At 43.2% G+C, this 21,055-nt stretch overlaps 1 protein-coding gene across 3 annotated transcripts in view; it reads right to left on the bottom strand.

Annotated features, from left to right (window-relative positions):
* The window catches only part of MGAT5 (alpha-1,6-mannosylglycoprotein 6-beta-N-acetylglucosaminyltransferase), a 422,238-nt gene that overhangs the window by 149,425 nt on the left and 251,758 nt on the right, over nucleotides 1–21,055 (bottom strand). For all 3 annotated transcript variants that reach the window (XM_029605357.1, XM_029605355.1, XM_029605356.1), the window contains one exon: nucleotides 19,078–19,211. In XM_029605357.1, coding sequence (XP_029461217.1) covers nucleotides 19,078–19,211 — 134 coding nt within the window. The remainder of the gene's footprint in view (nucleotides 1–19,077; nucleotides 19,212–21,055) is intronic.

The raw sequence follows: 21,055 nt of genomic DNA, 5'->3' as shown, positions 1-21,055 counted from the left end.
TGGGAGAGATAGAGAAATACTGGCAAGGATGGTAGTGGAGGGAGAGAGAGAGAGAGACTAGTGGAGATGTACTGGTGGGGAGACAGAGGGAGAGAAAGAGCACTACTGGTGGAGGGCGAGATAGATTGCCTGCTGGGGATAAATTAGTACAGAGAGTGAAAGAGCACGACTGGCGGAAGGAGAGAGAGTAACTGGTGGGGATGGATTGGTGGAGGGAGAGAGACTTGTGGAGATGGACTGGTGGAAGGAGAGAGAGTAACTGGTGGGGATGGATTGGTGGAGGGAGAGAGACTTGTGGAGATGGACTGGCGGAAGAAGAGAGAGTAACTGGTGGGGATGGATTGGTGGAGGGAGAGAGACTTGTGGAGATGGACTGGTGGAAGGAGAGAGAGAGACTGGTTGCCATGGACTGCAGAGCAAGACACTGGTGGGGAACGGGGAAGGAGGAAATTCTGAGACAGGCCCATATCTTTAAAAGGGAGAGGTGGAGAGAGAGAGGTTTCCATCCCAACCTGCCCCTTTATCCTGTGATATTTTTATTTAGTTTAAGAAAATCACCTGTGACAGGGAAACCACCCTGTTAGTTCAATCTTGGCAGGTGTCCAATGGCTCTTCTCTCCATACCTGCCTCTTACCAAATTCCAAACATGCAGAGACAGTTTCAACCATCTAGTAAAACTAAAACGATTCAAGAGCACCATTCTTCCAATCTGGAGTGAAGTCTCAGGTCTATACAGGACAGAACAGAATTCCAATATAAAACTTGTACTTCAGGTTCTGCAATACCCTGTGTTCACAGGAACTCCCCAAATAAAAGGTGCAGAACAGAACAAGGACATTTATCCTTACCACTCATCACAGAAAAATACTCAAAATCTGATGTCATCTTAGTAACAGCAACACAAACTCCCTCCACTATCAGAAACATTGCATAATATTACACAATCCTATAAAATAAAATGTACTCAGACTATAGGAAGTCTGCCATAGCATAACGCCCTAAATACCAGACTCAAACAGCAACAATTCTATCTATGAAAAGGTAACACTGCAAACAGTGCAACAGGCCCTAAAATACTAATATACCACCTATTAGGAAAACAGAACAAGCGAGGCTGCTATAGATCTCTATACAGAAACTACAAGCTAGAAGACTACTTCACCTCAGTCACACATGCAGAACACAGACAGACCCTCGCCAAATACAGAACAGAGACACAAATTAGCAATACACATGTGCAGACAAAAACTGAATTAGAAAGTAAGTAGTCATAAGTAGTCAGACTTTGAATTAGAAAGTAAGTAGCCATAAGTAGTCAGACTTTGTAAGCAGTGCAACAATGGAAAAACAGAAACATTACCATTCCTCATTTTAAAAAAATCAAAGAATACAATCAAGAAATGCTAGTCATAATAGTAAAACCATACTAATAAAAAGAATATTTAAAAAAAGCTGATAAATAAAAACCATCCAATAATTAAAAACTCATACATATTTTAAAAATTTACCAAACACCAATAATTTATTTTAAAGCAATAGAAACATTAAATATTTAGAACTAATAGGGATAAAAAAAAAATGCTTTGCTCTCCCAAACCTGGGAACTTTTGATTTCTAGTCATCCTGAGAAGCTCCCTCAGGCTCCTTCACACATACACAAAGGCTCTCACTCCTACTGTATATCAATCATACACTGTCAAACATGTTCTCGACCTCACAGGCTCCCTTGCATTCCCACACATATATGATCTCAATTCTACCTGCCCATACAGATATGCTCTCAAACTCACAGGCTCCATCTCACACACATTCTCTCTCTCACACATTTTGTATTTATGTAATACTCATTCACTCCCACACACTTTGGACGTCACCTTCTCCTCTAGACCTCTTTTATTGGCCGCCGCGGGATGGGGTCCACTGAGACCTGCTCCTGCACTTAACACAGAACCCCCTGTTATGGTCTGCAGACCCCTAGGGGTATCCCAGGACTGATGGGTAGCCAACATAATGCCCATTTTTAAAACGTCCTTCAAGGTAATCCAGGAAACTGCAGACTGGTAGGCCAGATGTTGGTGTCAGGAAAAAACTGTAGAAGCTATTCTAAACAATAAAATTACTGGCTATCTGGAAAGACCCAGTCTAATAGGGCAGAATGAACATGGATTTAGCAAAGAAAAATCTTGCCTTACAAATGTTAGATGTTTTATTGAAGGGATTAACAAACATGTTAACAAGAGTGAGCTGGTTAATACAGTGTATCTGGAATTTCAGAAGGTGTTAGTCCCTCATGACAGACTTACCAGGAAATTAAAAAGTCAAAGGACAGGAGACTGTTTTAAGGTAAAATTGGGTTCTCCCTTGAGAGACATGATCAGTCATATTCTGTTTCGAACCCTTTAGTCTAAGAGTTCTTAACCCAGTCCTTAGGTCATATCTAGCCAGTTAGATAGGAGAGATTTTCATACAATTGAGGCAGTGCATGCAAATCGATTTAGTTTTCAGTGTACAATTCTACAACTGACAAGCGTCTTTGGGTGGGAGAAAGTCAAGTATCACTCAGTTTTCAATGTTCAGCATTCTCACTATGATAAGTTTCTTCAGCCATCCAGAATATGCAGTCAGATGCTGCAGGTTTAGTTTAAAATTCAGCAACAATCGCCTTACATAGTGATAGGACCACCAGTGGGTGAGGAGTGAGGCTGGAACAGATACTGCAAAGCAAAAAAAAAGAAATCCTCTCTTGCTCCAACCCTTCTGTCCCTAAGGTAAAAGGCAGCACATGAGGGAAAAGACAGGAGGTGGCGGGACTAGAGTAATTAAACTTTTATTTAGATTTCACCTTTCCTGAAACTTCAAAGTGGATTATGTTTAGATATTGTAGGTATTCCCCTGTCCCTAGAGTGTTTATCATCTAAGGGGCCGATGCAATAAGCTGCGTGGTATAACAGGAACTTGTATTAAGCGTTTTTTTTTTTTTAAACACAGCACACAGCCACATCTCCTGGACACACGATGGCATGTTTTAATGAGCTGCCACGTTAAAAGGGACACGCTAGAGATAAATTGTGCATCCCTATAGTACATCCATGGCTTTGGGTGCACAGGAGACGTGGGTTAGGAAAATGGATGCACAATTTATGCACACAGCAACGGGTCAGGAAAAACGGACACTCGTAAATTGAGCGATCGCTTTCCTAACCTGACCCCCATCAAAACTTTGGGGTTTTTTTTTATGATGCTGCTTTCTGTGGTTCCTCCTACTTAGTGTCACGACGATATTAAGTAGGAGGAACCACAGAAATGCAGTATTTTTTTTTTTGGTTGAGGCTTGGGGCACATCAAGACTGAACGCCAGCTCCGGAGCTGGCGTTAAGTTTTGCAAGTTAAAACATGCATGTCGAGCACCTGGTGATTTTTTGCATCAGGGTTATTAGATATGCCCTGGTTTGGATACGCGTTTTGGTCATGCCGATCCCATTATTACATCGGAAGTTATTCTAGCACATCCAAAACGTGCATCCAGCTGCGCATCAAGCTGTGCCCGCTCTATTACATCAGCTCCTAAGTTTTTACCTGAGGCAATGGAGAGTTAAGTGACTTGCCCAAAGTCTGAAGGCATGTCAGTGGGATTTGAACCTTGGCTTCCGATTCAGCCTGCTGCTCTAATCTCTAGGCTAGTCCTCCACTCCAGAGCAGAGGGGCGGGGGATTTGTCTATGCTCAGTGTCAATTCCAGCTCCTTCTCGCCTTTCCTCCCTAGGGGCTTCCATAATCAGTAAGGACGGGAGGCAAAGCAGGGCTGGAGCAGAAACAATTCCAGGACACAGCTGTGCTTTGCTGGGAGGTAGAGAGTAGGTGAATGCTGAAAGTGGTGGGGATGGTGCAAGAAGGGATGAATGATTACAAGGGTGGAACGGAAGTGATGGTAAATGTTGGGGGAAGAGTGGAGGGAGGTTGAGTGTTAGGGAGAGATCAAGTCAGGATGAATTTCATCTTCTCCCCCCAGCTCCCTGAAGTCAGCAATGCAAACTTAGGCTGTTTGGCAACTTTTACTTTCCAATGCCCTACTGCCACATGTTCTGCGGCAGGAGTGAGAGGACCAGGGCAAGGGGTATGAAAGCTGTTTGAAATGGGGTAGGTGTGTCAAAGAAAGCCAAAAGGTATCCTTGGTGTTAGGGCATAACTCACAAAATGGAGTATCTTACGCCTGTCTCCAATCAGTTGGCTTATGCATAGCATCTATTACAGTGCACAGTTACATGGATATTGTCTTTCATTTCTATTATTTCTTACAGACTACAATCTTTTGTAGAACACCAATAACTATAATCCTTTTAAAACTTTTACTAGGTTTGTGTACCTCTCCAAGTACTCAAAAACATTTTCAGAAACTATTTTTTATTCTTAATCTGAATTCCGCACAATAACTTTTAAAAGTGATTTTTTTTTTTTTAAATGTTAGTGGAACAGCGACTAAATGCTAGTGATGTCTGAGAGGATGTCTGTCACAAATCTTAGCTGGCAGCGTCAGTTTCCCTATTCCCTCCAGCAACAATAGCACAGTGGCAGGATAAACAGGAAACAGATCTGCAATGCTTTAAAATGAAGGCTGTAACTGACCAGCCCTGCAGTGCACTTAGATGCTGCACACACAAGCAAACACTCATTTCATTTCAACTGCTGTTATTGTGCATCACACAAACACATGGCAGTTTCTAAAAAGACTTCCAAACTATTCAAAACAAGGGCACCTTTTGTTGCAATGCCTCTTTAAAATGCTAAATTAAATTAAAAAAAAAAAAGTTTGGTTGCACATTAGCATGGATATTGTTTTGCATAACCTAAACCACCATTATTTATTTAAAGCAGGTAGGTTCCAGTGTAAGCCTGGGCTATGATGCTTTTTTATTTTTTTTTTATTTTTATACTTTTAATGCATTTGGGATTTGAAATATACAGCTGATGGGATTTTCTAACATGGTGCAGTAGACTATTATGATTTTGTTATCTTCAAAGCCCCAGGGCAACTCTAATAAGTTGGTATCGCTGGCTTGCTAGGAGGAAACAGGGAGGCGATTATTGTACTATATTTCTGCTCTAGCAGCCAATTCATATAACTGTAAATAAAAAAAAATACTAGTACTGTTGTAGAACTTCAAACACGGCTTACCACAGACGTTGTAGACTATTACAAGATATTTTTACATGCTAAAGAAAAGCCTTTTGAAAAAGTCTGGTTGTCATACTCCCATTCAATTTGGCAATGCATCCAATTATACTACAAATAGAAATAAGATTCAAATAAGCTGTAAGCGAGATACCTTTCCTTTGGACTAGCTGAATACATCTCTGACTTGCTTTTAAGAGCTAAGCTCTTTTGAGGTCAGTGAAGGAAGCACAACTACACACTTTCATTGACCCTTATTTCCAGTGGCAGATTTTTCAAGATTTTGCAGCAATTATTTGGCAAATATGCATATATTTGCAATCTCATTTTTTTTTTAGCTTTATGAAAGTCGTTTTCTAACATTTCTGTGCCCGGTTAATTTATGTGGTTCTTTATTAGAGGAACAGGGATCTTAATGATTGCAGCTGGAGATGAAGGTGGGAAAGGGATCTCAGAATGGGAAGAGAGGAGAGGTAGGCAGATAATGGACAGAGGAGAGGATGGGGGATTCCTTCAAAAGGAGGGATCAGGAATGGGGAGGAGGAGGAGGGAAGATTGGGGATAAGGAAATGGGAAGACAGGAAGGCATGGGGATCGGGTGGAAGAGAATGAGGGAAGATTTAGATGGGGTGAAGGAAGCTACTAAACAAGAGCAGCCCCTCCATCACACCCCCAATTCCACCTTACAAAGCCCCTTTGATCCCCCTCACGCTGGTTCTTCTCCTTTCTCTCCCCACGAACCTCTCACTCACCCTGGTTCACTTCCCCCATCCCCAGTTCACTCACTCTCTCCCTCTCTCCATAGTTCACACACTCCCACCGCCCTTCCCCTGGTTCACCCACACCCTCTTCCTCTGGCAATTCTCCAGCCAGTTCATTCACTCTAGTCCCGGTTCACTCCCTCCCTGCCCCTCCATTCACAGACTCCTACTGCGGTCACAAATTAAGAGACCGCTGAGGAACCATGAAACAAGAGATAAACCAAACCCCGCTATTGAAACTCGAAGGCCGAGCATAAATCTAATACTATACTGCAATAATTTTACACAAAAATGATTTTTTCAAATTTGAAATTTTTACAAAGGAAGAATAAGATCTCAGAAATCTGAAAAGCCCTCCAGATTACAGGGTAATTGAAGCATTTAACCATTGACCTAAAAAAAAACAAAACAAAAAACCTCCCATACCTCCCTCTTTTTTTTTTTTTTTATTCTCGAAATGATTCTCATACAGTTTGAATGTGAGGAAATGACTTCTCTCATCAAAAAACCCTGTATAAGGACCTCAAGGCTGAAAACCAGGCTATACACAATGTCCAGAACACTACGCTCCGCTTCACAATTGTTACTAGACACGGTATCCGCACGCCGTACTGGCCTTGCAGTCACTAGAGAAAGGGCTCGCTCAGTTGCAGGCCCCTCCACTCTGGAATGCATTAGCGGTGGAGATCCGCTGCTTAAATTACATGAAAGACTCTTAAAAGTCTTTGAAAACCCCACCACCACCACCTTTTTAAAATAGCCTTTCCAGCGCAGGGACCGACTCATTCCCTCTGATAAAAGTATTTGCACGCTAGTGGTGGTTTTTCATGTTGTCTGTTTTTGATATTATCCTGTATTTGTTTTTACTGAGCATGACTATGCATGTAGAACTGTGACCCGCCCAGAACTGTGGGGGTCGTGGGTATAAATGCTTTTTAAATAAATAAAATAAAGCGATATAAGGAAGGCTTAAGAACCAAAAAGTTGGCCAGCTTATCAGCAATGGCTGCCTCAGGGCTTTTCAACAACTCTTAACTTGATTGCCACAGTAGCTGCCCAGTATAACCGATCTTTAGCGCTTTTCAGCGCAAACGTTTTCCATAATCAAACATTTTAAACAGCATGGTTTCTAATTTCTATATCTTTCTGATGAAAGCAGTTTGATGGAAAGTAATTTCCTCACATTCAAACTATACGAGTTAAGTAGTCTGAAGAGTAATAGATATAAGCCAAGCAGACTGCTCTGTTTTTTTCATTACATATAAAATTTAAAAGTTATAAATGTAATAAAATATTAAAGAGAAACATTTCAAGAAGAAAAACACGAGAAACCTGTTCAACACTCTGAGGTCGAAAATGGGGTGCAAGCCACCATTCTTTTCGGAATGAGGAAATACCTCTAATAGAGCCCTCGGCCTCACTGCCCGCCACGAGGAGGGTGGTGAGTTCTGTCTGACCTGGTGGGCAGACAAACCCCACAATGGACATGGGGGAGAGGTTTCCGGGAGCCAGCTGAAGTTTAGACGATTCCCCTGACGGATGACAGTGAGGACCCATCAGTCTGACGTGAATTCTTCCCAGCGATGGGCAAAGCTTAAGAACTTGCCTCCAACCGAGGAATCTGACTTCAGGAGTACGGTCAACTGACTTTTGCTCCCTCGCTGCCAAGGCTTGCTGGGGTGCTAGCTGGGGCTTAGGCGCTTGTTGCTGGCTAGGCCGGTCCCTGGAGCTGGTGCAAGGCATGCAAGCCCTGGAGGCTGGAGAATATTTCCTCTGCCTGTAAAAAGGTTTCTGGGATCCTGGCCTAGAGGACATCCTGGCCGAGGACGGGGTGTTAAAAGGGCTTGCGGAAATCTGCGGAAATCTGTTGAAGGGTGTCATGATGATCCTTCAATTGCGCTACTGCATCCCGGACTTTATCCCTGAAGAGGTTTTCACCTGTGCAGGGGAGATCGGCTAGCCTATCTTGGACGACCTCTGGCTGGAGGTCAGAGGCTCTGAGCCATGCCATTCTCCTGGTGCAAATGCCAGTCACCGTCTCAAATATATCATAGGTGGAATGCACTTCGTGCTTCCCGGTCTTGAGACCCAGCAGGAAAATGGCCGAGAGGACCTCCTGTTGAGGTAGGCCCTCCTCTAAGTTCTGGACCCATTTCCAGAGATTGTGGTTGTATTGGGTCATAAAGAACTGGTAGACAGCGATGCGAGCCACCAGAATGGCGCCTTGGAAGGCTTTCCTGCTCAGGGCATCCAGCTCCCTGTGCTCACGTCCAGGATAGGCAGAGGAATGGGTGCGGGAGCACCGGGCCTTTTTCAGGGCGGACTCCACAACCACCGACTGGTGGGGGAGATACAAATTCTCAAACCCCATGGCCTTCTGCACCAAGTAGGTGGCATCAGCCTCTCTCTTGACAGGGGAGATTGAAATGGGGTGCTCCCACATGCAGAGGAGGAAGTCCTTGAAAATGTTGTGGCTAGGAACTGCCACGATCTCCTTAGGAGCGCAGAACTGGAGAACCTCTAGCATCTTATGTCGCATGTCCTCCTCAGTGAGCAGTTGAAAGGGGACAGCCTCAGCCATGGCCCTGACAAATCCTGCAAAGGACAGGTCCTCGGGGGGAGGTGGGGGTGACCGGTGTCGTTCCTTCGAAGAGGAGGGCTCCGAGAGGGAGTCATCCAAGTAAATGGAGGACGATTCCGTGGAGTCATCACCCCAAGGGTTGTAAGGTCCTTCCCCTCCTCACTGGGCCCAGCGTGCTGCGAGAGGTCTGTGAGGGGCATCAGCCCTGGGCTCTGATGGCTTCGGAGGCCTCGAGGGCACTGTGGGAATCGATGCTTCCCCTGGAATCGAGGGGACCGAAGGCCGGAAGGAACCGGCAAGGGCTCAGGGAACTGTCGTCTAGGAAACATGGTGCTAGCATATCTTCCTCCTTGGAGGACCTGAGAATCGGGATCGCTACAGTGGGGGGCATCGGTGGCCACTGGGGAACAGAGGGTCCCTCGAGCACCAGCTGTGTCAGAAGGGCGCCCAGGATGACATCCAGATGCTCCAGCAGGGGTGCTAGCATCGATGGTGGAGGCTCAGGCACCGGTATGGGGGCAGGTGGCATTGGCAGCTCAACGCTTTGGAGAGTCTTAAGCAAAGCAGATGCACCCTGTGGTCCAACTCATCCTGAAAGTCCAGAGTGGCCAGGACTGAGGGATGGGGATGAGGCATAACCGGCTCTTCCTCAGGTCTCTGAGGTGGCACGGTGCCCGGCCCTGGTGTCTTTTGGGAACGCCTAGGACTACCAGGGGCATTGGAGAATAGGGCCTCTGATGACTGGTATCGCTTCGGTGGTGGCCTGGCAATCGCTGGTGCCACTCTGGAACCGAAGTAGTGCATTGACAGCAACTGGTAGCAATGCTTACAGGATCTCCCTGGGTGCTCAACTCAGTCTTTCCCTGGCGCTGAGGAAGTGGAAGATCCTGTCCGTGAGAATGGGGAAACTGATGATCCGTCACCGTCCCCGCAATCCTTGGAGGTACTGGCGAGAGGAGCAGCCAGGGGAACATGTCAAGGGGTTCCCCGTGACCTCTCAGCGTCAGTGAAGCCGACGCAGGAGTAGGAGTAGACTTCTGGGCCCCAAAATGTTTCTCCATCTTATCGAGGCATGCACAACGCCCTTTGGGGGTCATCTGGTCTCACAGAGAGCACTCACAGACATTGTGCAAGGCCCCCAGGCAGAGGATGCAAACCTCATGTAGATCTGTGATGGACATGGTCCGCGGGCACTGATGAAAACCAGTCGATGCCATGAAAAAAACACCTGGCGGGTGGTCAATGACCGGCAGTCACCGAACGGCAAAAAGTCGGGAATCAACAGCAAAGTTGGAAGAAAGGTAGAAAAACAACCTACCACACCAAGGAGGCACAGACCGTGAAGGGGGACACGCTGAGGAATTTGGGGAAAACTCAAAAACTATCGAGAAAGAACAAGAAAACCGAGAGCTCCATAAACCATGAGGTAACTACACTGCGGAAAAGAAGAGACTGAAGGGGGACCTTGAGTGGATAGTAGCATACTGGGCATGCTCAATGTGCTAGTCTCAGCTAAGGGACCTATAAAGGAGGTCCAGAGTTACAGGAAGTTCTGTCCCGGGTCCTAGGAATAGCTGGATGCCAGAGGCTATGCAGGGGCCACTTTGGATCAGAGGTGAGGGTGCGTAACATTCATTGTGGATATCCTGAAAATCTGACCTGTCTATGGCTCTCGAGAAGTAGAATTGGCCACCCCTGTTTCTGGTTAAAAGCTGAAATTTTTTTTTTAAAAAACTCAAAAAAACACATTTGCGGGACTTCAGGCCCAATCCCGCAGCTCCCCCATCCCACAAAACACTTCCAAATAAGTGCAGGCTTGCACTGGATGCCTACCTCCACCTCAACCCATCAAATAAAAAAAAAAAGCACAGCTGTTGTGCTTTGAGGCTGGCCCCTTCTAATATTTTTAGAGAAATTATTGGGCTCCTCTTGTCCCTCCACCTAATCTTCCCACCCCACAAGCAACATCTACTGATTTCCCCCTCTCCCCCTGAAATCCCAGTCGGGAGCATGGTAGCATCTTTCCCACTCCTGGCTGCTTCCAGAGTTGCTCTGCTTGTAACGCTGGAAGTGTATGATAATAATGTCAGATTTTAACTCAAGGTATCTTGACAAACCCCTTTGAATATCAACCTCATGATATTCATTTTTGTCTTTCAAGTCGAAAGTTAAATTTATCCTCAAAATGTAATCTTTTTCATACACATTTCATCTGAAAACAATCTTCAAAGAGCCAGGATTTCATAACTGAACCACTGAGTTATGTAAACAGTACGTAAGCATCATGAAATATTAAGAGACAGCTAAAGAAATAATGGGAGTGAAAAAAAAAAAAATTCTTGAGATGTTAGCAGCTTCTAGTTTAGAAACCATACCAACAAGAGTAACAGGAAAACAGGACTGGAGTAGCAGCCTAGTGGTTAGAGCAGTGGGCTGCAAACAAACAGGCCGATACAGTACAGTGCGCTCCGACGGAGCTCACTGTTAACCTGCCCTTGGACGTGCGTTTTCCCTTACCCCTTATTCAGTAAGGGGTGGAAAATGCGCGTACAACCCGCGGCACCTAATAGGCACCTAATAGCGCCCTCAACATGCAAATGCATTTTGATGGCCCTATTAGGTATGCCCGTGCGATACAGAAAGTAAAATGTGCAGCCAAGCCGCATATTTTACTTTAAGAAATTAGCGCCTACCCAAAGGTAGGCGCTAGTTTCTGCCAGCACCGGGAAAATGCACATAAAAACAGTAAAAACTGCTTTTCTGTGCACCCTCCGACTTAATATCATGGTGATATTAAGTTGGAGGTCCCGAAGGGTAAAAAAAAGTAAAAAAAAAATTTAAAAATGGGCCAGAGGCTGTCGGGCCGAAAACCAGACGCTCAATTTTGCTGGTGTCCGGTTTCCGAGCCCGTGGCTGTCAGCGGGCTCGAGAACCGATGCCGGCAAAATTGAGCGTCGGCTGTCAAACCCGCTGACAGCCACCACACTCCGGGTCAAAAGGAGGCGCTAGGGACGCGCTAGTGTCCCTAGCGCCTCCTTTTGCCCGTTTCTACCGCACCACCTAATTTAAATACAGAATCGCGCGCACGTTCGTCCGCTCTCCCGCGGACTTTACTGAATCGGCCTGAAAGGAATCCCACTGCTGCTCCTTGTGACCTTAGTCAAATCATTTCACCCTCCATTGCCTCAGGTACAAACAGACTGTACGCTCTCTGGTGACAAGGAGATACCTACCACAGTACCTAAATGTAATCTCCCTTGAAGTGCCTCAAAGGCAGAATATAACAAAATGTCTGTCTATGTCAACAGTTCACAAGAAAAAAAATGAAATTAGAAATATGAGTTCTTATAAACATACCATACAAGGTGAAAAAAATTAAAAAAGCAAACAAAGCATTTAAAAAGCAAACAGAATAATTGGGCACTCTGAGCTGTTATAAACTGAATGTGTTGGGGTGTAGATAGACTAGAGCTGAATACCAGCATAGTCACTTAGAAATGGGCATCTTTGACTCCTTCATAACAGGAGAAACATGGCAAACGGCATTAAAATCAGGATGAAGACCTCAAAATCTGAATATCCCAAGGGTTGAACATGAAAACTGAAACACAAAAAGTGTTTAACAGACCTTCAGGTCAAAGTTTAAAAGTCAGGCAGACTGGGACCAAAGCAAATACAATGGGGAATATAAAATTATTTCACCAAATCTAACATTCAGATATTTATTTTTTATTTTATTTTATTTATTTATTTATTTAATTTTATATACCGGCAACCGTTTGCACATCGTGCCGGTTTACAGATAACTTAAACAAGGATATATATAGGCAAAGCCTTTACAAGGAACATTGTGTAACCTAGAACATAGTAACAGATCAATAACTAAATAAATAGGGGAGGGAGGGGAGGGGGTGGTCGAGACAAAGGGGGGGGGGCAGGGGGGGGTGAAGACGGAAACGTGAGGAGAAAATATGTACAGGGAAACAATGAACAAGTGGTATGTACATAGGTTGTGTGCAATATTTGAAAATGCGCAAGGCAACAGTGAAAGGGGTAAGAAGATATGTACGGTGCTAATAAGAGATAAATTATTGTGTGCATGATAAGTGGGGGGTTTGTGGTTGTCTTGAAGGGATGGGTGTAGGTCCTGTGGTGGGGGTGTTAGTACTAGTACTAGATGGAGGTTGGGTTAAGGTGTTTATAGGTGGTGAAGGTGATTGGGGGTATGCTTGGAGGAAGAGCCAGGTTTTGAGTTTCTTTTTAAAGGTGGGTGTGGAGGTGCGGTGCGAAGGTCAAGTGGCATGGAGTTCCACAGGGAAGGGCCTGCGAGGAAAGGGCCCTATTGGTGGTGGAGATGAGTCTTGTGGATTTTATAGATGGGGGGATAAGAGTTCCACGAAGGGAGGAGCGGGTAGGTCTTGTGGAGGTACGAGGGAGGAAGGGTGGGCTTAACCAGTTGTAGTGTTCATTAGTAATACTTTTGTGGATGAGGGTAAGGGTCTTGTATAGGATGCGTGAATGGATGGGCAGCCAATGGAGATTGATGAGGGTGGGGGTAATGTGGTCTTTCTTCTTGACATTAGAGAGGATGCGTGCAGTAGCGTTTTGAAGGAGTTGGAGAGGACTGAGGTGGGTGGCAGGGAGTCCAAGTAAGAGTGCGTTACAGTAATCGATTTTTGAAAAAATTAGTGATTGGAGTACTGTGCGGAAGTCATGGAAGTAGAGGAGGGGTTTGAGTTTTTTGAGGGTTTGGAGTTTGAAATAGCAACTGCTAACGATAGATTTGATATATGGTTTGAAGGTTAGTTGGTTGTCAAGTATAACACCCAAGTTTCTTGTGTCGGAGATAAAGTTAGGAGTCTGAAGCGTGGAGGGACAGGGTATGGGTGCATGTTTGGAGGAGATGAGGAGGAGTTCAGTTTTCTGAGGGTTGAGGGCTAAGTGCATGTCGGTGAGAAGTTGGTTAATGGAAGTGAGAATGGTGTCCCATCTATGTAGAGCAGTGAGTACAGTATCTGTGAAAGGAATGAGTATTTGCACATCATCTGCATAGATGAAGTGTGTAAAACCAAGGTTAGAAAGGAGGTTTGTGAGGGGGAGCATGTAAATGTTGAATAGCGTGGAAGAGAGGGAGGATCCTTGGGGGACGCCACAGTCGAGATTAACAGGGGGGGATGTGAAATTATCAATGAGGACTGTGTAGGTGCGGTTTTGGAGGAAGGACTTTATCCAGGAGAGGGCAGTACCTGAGATTCCTATACTGGTGAGAGTGTTGATAAGGATGTTATGATTTACAGTATCGAAGGCGGCGGAAATATCTAGCATGGCAATGAGATAGGATTTACCGGCATCCATTCCTTTGATGATGGTGTCTGTGAGGGAAAGGAGTAGGGATTCGGTACTGAGGTGTTTATGAAAGCCATGTTGTGTAGGTGGGAGTATGTTGGATTGTTCTATGTGGTCAGAGAGGCGGGAATTAACTAGTTTCTCAATGATTTTGGAGAGGAAAGGGAGATTGGAGATGGGACGGAGGTTGGATAGGTTGGAAGGATCAAGGGAGGGTTTTTTAGGATAGGTTTGACCACAGCTTGTTTCAGGGAGTTGGGTACCAGGCCGTGTTCCAGGGAGCAATTCACGATTTTGGAGAGTGAGGTGGCTATTGTTTTAGGAATAGCGAGTAGTAGTTTAGTAGGGATAGTGTCTGAGGGGTGGGAGGAGGGGTCTCATCTTTTTTAAAATGTTTCTATTTCTAGTGTTGAGAGGGTTCAAAAGAAGTGAGGATGTTAGGTGTGGTGTAGGACGGAGGGGGTTATACTGTTAGTGTTGGGGGATTTTTGGGGTTGGGGGGTAAACTTGGCGGTGATGTTAGCTATTTTGTTCTTAAAGAATAGGGCAATATCATTGCATCGGGTCTGTGTGGAGGGGACTTGGGGTGCAGACATTAGGTTTGGTAAGATTTGAGACTAGGGTGAACAGTGCTTTTGGGTTGAATTGGAGGTGGTGAATTTTCTTGGCATAGTATTCCTTTTTTGTAGTTTGAATGGCGTTTCTATATGCGTGCATGAGTTGGTAATAAATGGTTTTTGTGGCAGTGGTGGGGTGTTTGCGCCAGTGTCTTTCTGCTGTTCTAAGCTGGATTTTTTTGGGTTTTGAGTGTCTGGGTGTACCAGGGTTTTTTAGATGATTTGGTTTGGGTGATTGTTTTTTGAATGGATGGACATAGGTTGTTGGCGATTTTCAGGGTAGTTTCTGTCCAGGTGGATATAGCACTGTCTGCTGACTCTTGGTCAATATGGTTAGTGATGTTGGAGCAAGCCGTGGCCAGGGTATCTATAGGGCAGGTTTTACGGAATTGGAAGGATTTAGGCTGGGTAGGGGGGGAGGTGGGAGGGGTTTGTAGAGAGAGAATTGTGTTGATGATGGAGTGATCGGACCAGGGGACAGGAAGGCATGTAGGGGAGTGGATGATGTTTATGAGTGAATTGGTGAAAATGAGGTCAAGGGTATGACCAGCTTTGTGGGTTGGAGAGTGGGATGAGTTGGGTAAGGCCCCATTGCGTCTAAGGTTGTGATGAAGGCTTCGCATGTAGGGGATTGTGGGATGGTGTCGACATGCAGGTTAAAGTCGCCAAGGAGTATCGTGGGGATGTCGGGGGAGAGGGAGATGGTGAGGAATTCAATGAGGGGGGAGGGGTCTTTTTCTAGTAGATCAGGAGGGGTATATATGAGGCATATTTGTAGGGATTGCGATTTGAACAGGCCTACTTCATATTGGTTGGGAATATTGCAGGTTTGTGAGGTGAGCTTGAATTCTTTTTTAGCTATGAGGAGTAGGCCCCCTCCTCTTTTCTTTTTTCGGGGGATAGAGAAAATGTCATAGTTTTCGGAAGGTAGTTGGTTAATGAGAGGGGTGTCGCAGGGTTTGCCCCTTAATCAAACAGATTTTAAAGATGCAGATAGAGAAGCAGACAGCATAATAGTGTGGACGGTGCAGTAGTTTAATCTGTGCTAAGAGATCCCAGTGCACAGGATTAGCACAGACAAGTATAGGTTGTTCTGATAGAAGATCATTTCATCAAGGCATGCTCAACTCTTTACAAGATTATCATCAGCAACCACATTAAGGAAGATCTTAACTTTTTCTGTGATGGTTTTCTAATATTTATAGATTATGTACATTTAGTTTAATGTTTATTAATTTAAAAGTATATATTACAAAATAATGAGTTTTCCTAAACATTTCAAACTCTTCCAATATTGTTTATATTTTTAGCAATAGTATTCCTTCATTTCTGTACATACACACACAGTATTATTTTATAAATTATGTATCCAATAATTGTCATAATTGCTCTATTCGGCATCATCGTTCTGCACTAACGTTATCCTGACCTCTCGGCCTCTCTACTTTGGATGCTTGACTCAGAGTTGTAAACAGAAATGGAAGACTGGATGGAGGACTTCAAAGGTCCAATTATAAAATATGCTACAGGTACCAAGAAAGTCTTATGTCTGTCTTAATCAAACAGATTTTAAAGATGCAGATATTGCTAGTGATCTGCAGTCTCCTGTAGATATGATTACCGTCACTGACGTTCGTGGCACTGAAAATATTGACAGTCTGTCACCAGTCAACACAAAATTATTTTTAGGCAAATTAAATCATTACTGGGTCACTAAAATTATCCATGCGGTTATCCCAGTTGAAGGAGCATTTCTAGAGAGGTTAGCCATCACTCCTGAAGAGCTAAGGAGGAAATATAATCAAATTTTACTAAACTTATCCAGATTTAAATAACACCAAACAGAAAATGCAATATTTAGCTTTTAACAGAAGATAAATGTGAAGATCTTGAGAGCAATCTAGAAATGATTTTAGTTTTCTATAGATATTACAAGGAGGAAAAAGCTTTAGAGGAGAAGCAGCTTTCAGACCAGCTAAAGAAATTGAAGATTCCTTTCTTGCCTAAACTCCTAGAAACATTGTTCACTTCCAACTTATGATTTCTTGGAGGAGACCCATACTCCTGACTCCTACAAATTGGGGTTCAGAAGAGAACAGAACCCGCTTGGCTTGCCCTAATAGACCTCTACCTCCACATAGACTGCAAGGGGAACAGACTCCTTTGTCTTGTTTAATCTCTTTGCAGCATTCAATACTATCAACCACCAGCTCCTGTTATTCTGCTTAAAAGAAATGTGTATAGATAGACTGGCCCTCAGGTGATTTCTAGTCATTCCTCAGTGGAAGAGCTCAGTTCATCATTTGGGACAATGAATGGTCCCCCAAAAAGGACTTACATGTAGAATCCTTCAGGATTTGGCCTTGTCAATCATTTTTAACATTAAATCCAGCCAGTCTGTATCATTCAGTCCTATGACACTGAATAGCATCTATTTGCTGACATCATGTGTGTTAAAATAAGGCTACCAACTCTCTGCCATTTCTAATCTTAACAACCGTTTCTCAGCAGTAGCCCAAAGGCTCAGTAATCACAAATTTGACTCAACCCATCTAAATCAATTATTTGGCTAAGCTGGTCTGACAACCTTTTACTCCCATTACAAACAAGTCTCCAATTCTCAGAATCTGTACGTAGTCTGGGGTCCATGCTTGACTACCACCTCTCTATGGAAATCTACGTCTCAGCCGTGATGAAATCTATGTTTCCATTTATGTCAACTTCAACAATTAGGAACTTTTTGAAGAAATTACATATCACCAGCCTCATTGACTATTGCAATTTCCTATTCAACGGTACTCCGTAGCACAGCCAAGCACCTCCAACTGTTACAAAATACATCAGCATTTGACCAAAGGCCAAGTCTAATGACCACATGAAGCCTGTCCTGATGAGCTCCACTGGCTCCTCAACGACTGCAGGATAAAATTTAAAGTATTTTGTGTGGTCTATAAACGCCTGAACCAAAACAGCACTGGCATGTTTGGCTCAACTCGTGTGCACATACAGCCCAACGATGGAACCTCAGGCTCTTTTATATGACCCTTCCCTAGCTACAGGAAAGGCAAGTCTGCACAAAGAATCATAAATTCAGTCGCATCATAGCCAGCTTGTGGAACATTATCCCACAGGACTTACACAAGGAAACCTGCTACCCTGCACCTCTGCCATCTTCCTGCGAGGTGTCCTACTTTTAACTATGAAAACGGTGCTCTGCTTTATTATGCCCCATGTTTGCTTATATTATTGCTAGGCGTCCTACCTATACTATGAAATCAGTGTACCACATGTACTGCTAGCTATACAATTTTGCATTGTTCAAGCCTCAGTTTATATGATACGTCCCCTCCCCCAACATAGTTCTGCAATTTACATCTTTCCTTGTTACCCACCTTATGTCTTTTCTAGGGAGAGGCTTAATATCAAATAGAAATAAAAAAAGAAAAGTAACCTTCTTAGAGGAGCTTCCAATTGTTCTGGTGATGTGTTTTTTGGAGGGTGAAAGAACTAGGATTGGATTCAAGGAGACATTTATACTGAAGGGGCCAATCTGAAACTCTGGCTTTTGCCTTCATATGACTCCCCAGATCAACAAATTAAACAAATTTAGAGTAAGTTAACGGCATTGGGCAATAACTGGGAGTGGATTGACGAAAAGCAAAAAAAAAAACCATGATAATCACAATGGATTGGGTTTAAAATATTAACATTATTTATGTTACACTGAAGCAGGAAGAGCAAAGCTCTTTTCCACTGAGCCAAGGTTGGTGATATTTACCTCATAAGGGCTCTGGGCAAGTTACTAAAAGGAAAAAAAAAATGACTGCTGTTTTGATAGGCTAGGTCTAAAGAGTCCATCTTAAATATTTTGGTTTCCAATTGTGTAATCAGGTTGTTAAAAACAAGCTTAATGTATTGTAAACCACTTAGATATTTATAGAAACATGGTACAATTAAGAGTAATAATAGCCAGTGCAAACAACCTATTTAAAAAAAACCAAAAACACACACACCTGTCAATCTCATTGAGCAAGGGTAAGCATGGAGGATCTAGATAAAGTAGAGAATGTAAGGGGCTTAGAGCAAGTGGCTATGTTAGACAATGCACTTCCAGCCTCAAGCTGAAATTGTAAGCATATAGAAGCTGGAAGGCTGGGCTCATTTATTTAAAGGAAAAAAAAAAAAAAGGAAGCTGAATTTGCCTTCCAATGATCCTCCTCCTACCTAAGAAAAGGTGAAATACAAAAATTATATTTGTTTCGATAAAACCAGATACAGCATCAGAAAGTATTAGATTCTTACAGAACCATATCAGAATTTGTCTGACACTTCCACTTCCTCTAGGGCCTGAAGGGTAGTATATACTTCTTGGCTCCAAGTTCAGTCCTAACTCACTATAGGAAATATGACCTTAAAAGACATGGATCTATTTTAAAGTAACAAGCACATGCACTATTTTTAAATCTAATCACTCCAAACCAGAGTACTATATTGCAAGGCACAGTGAGGGTCTCTCCCACTGGAACGACTTCACAGCAACGGCCTCATCATCTCTTGAGTGCACCTATGGAAAGCGTCTAATCACGAAACCGGGCTACTTACGGAACATGGTGTAAAACTGCTGAGGGTTGAGGTTCCATTTTCCCCATGGTGTCTTGTGACCTTTAGACTGTGCGTAATGGGCATGATTGAACTCTGGTTCAGTACCAAATGAATCCAGTACTCGCAACATGCACCTGAACATTAAAAAAACAATGGAACCAATTATTTTGCATTCTATGTTAAACTTGCTGTCCAAGTGAAAAAAATTATGTTTAATAAACTGCACGCAAAAAAGCCCAAGACAATAGCAAAGTCTAAGAATCTGAGTCCAAATATTGCTGTACTGAGTAAAAGTTTAGAATTCTAATCATCTCCAAAAGTCTTCTGTAAATGTTATGTACTTCTCAAACATTACTCACTAGTTTTGGTAGCTATTTAAATTATTACGAAGCAGGGTGATGAGACATGGGAACTTATATGCTCATCTCCGACCCAACTAACCATGCCCTGCATGCTGCCCATTAATTCCCGTAGTCCAGGGCTCATGCTAAAGCATGGAAGAAGAGGCATGCATGATTATATGTGTTCTCAGAAAGGAGCTCCTACATATTTAAGAGTCACTGCCAGTGTCTCTTGTTGCTGAGAGCAGAGCCCAGTGCTGATCTGATCAGAACATCAGGCAATGGTGACTTTTCCATGGTACACTGATCGGGTCTCAAGATATACTGATTGGGAAATATTGACTTAAGATGGTACAGACCCAAAAAGGAAGATAACAAAAATAGATTTAAATAAGCAATATCATATAAGTGGTCAAACTGGGATATATTCTTAGCAGTGTAAAACAGAGGGGAAGGGTAAAACTGGGCAGAGTGGATGGATCAGTTGGTCTTTATTTGTCATCATCTACGTTACTATATGTTATGTACACTGTTTTAACCTTCACTAGATATAATCTCCAACATCTCTTACCTAAATGTTGAATTAATTGGTTAAACTTACTGAAAGTGACATTTCATTTAAAAAAGAATCACTCAAAGCAAGAGAATACAAGTGGTACACAGTTTTTATTCCAGACTTTTCAGGATGCAAATGTACAAGATCGTCATATCATTACTTCTCACACTGATTATACATCTTTTGAAAAGGAGACAAAGGAAAGCAGGCAATTTATAAAACAACTGTAAATTACATTTTTTAAAGCAGGTTTCCATTTATAATTCAGAAGACAGGAGAATATTTTATGCATTTCATGCATGTAGGAACAAAAGCAAGGAAGTCAGTACAAACACACAGCAAGTCACAATCTAAGCAGATGGGTTTGCTTCCCTTTCTAGTTTCCAATTGCTCATAGATAAATTTTTTTGTTGTTGAAAACATTTTGAAATAGCGAAAATTCTTAGCATCCCATGGAACACTAGTAAGCCTAAAATGTTGTCAGTTTCAGAAACACCATGGTGGATACAGCAATGCATAGTCCCTGAAAGTGTTGTGTTCAGATTCAGAGCCACTGGAGAAAGCATTCAAATAGAAAAGGTGTAAATATGTGCGTGCGTGCGTGCATGTGAGCCGAGGAGCGAGAAGAGGGACTGAGCCTCTTAATATGAATCTAGGGCATGTAACCTCACTGCGTCTACCCTCCATAAACATTAGATTCTTTGAAGGTTGTGATATCTTTTATTGGCTCAATATAAGAATTAGCCAAAGCTGATGCTCATCAGATTTCAAAAGAATGGCAATATCAAATTTTCATGTACATCATCTTTGGCTAAATTTTTATTGTGACAAGGGAGAGCAATAAGAGATGAGCAACCTGGTTTATTTAGGAAGGGTTCTCCTCCTAGTTTAGCTAAGAGCAGTTTCCTTTAGCTCTCTGGGAGAGTCCCTAGTTGGGAGCCAGAAGCTGCAGATTTAGATCCCAAGATTTCCAGTCTATGGCACTGAACCATACACAGCAAGGGTGGAACTTTCGTATGGTGGTTCAATATAATGCATTACAGCATGCAAAAAAAAATTTCCAGTTTTCTTCTACAGGATT

Source organism: Rhinatrema bivittatum, chromosome 6 (assembly GCF_901001135.1).
Source record: "Rhinatrema bivittatum chromosome 6, aRhiBiv1.1, whole genome shotgun sequence".
Classification (NCBI taxonomy): domain Eukaryota; kingdom Metazoa; phylum Chordata; class Amphibia; order Gymnophiona; family Rhinatrematidae; genus Rhinatrema; species Rhinatrema bivittatum.
This window is presented reverse-complemented; position numbering and strand designations above follow the sequence as displayed.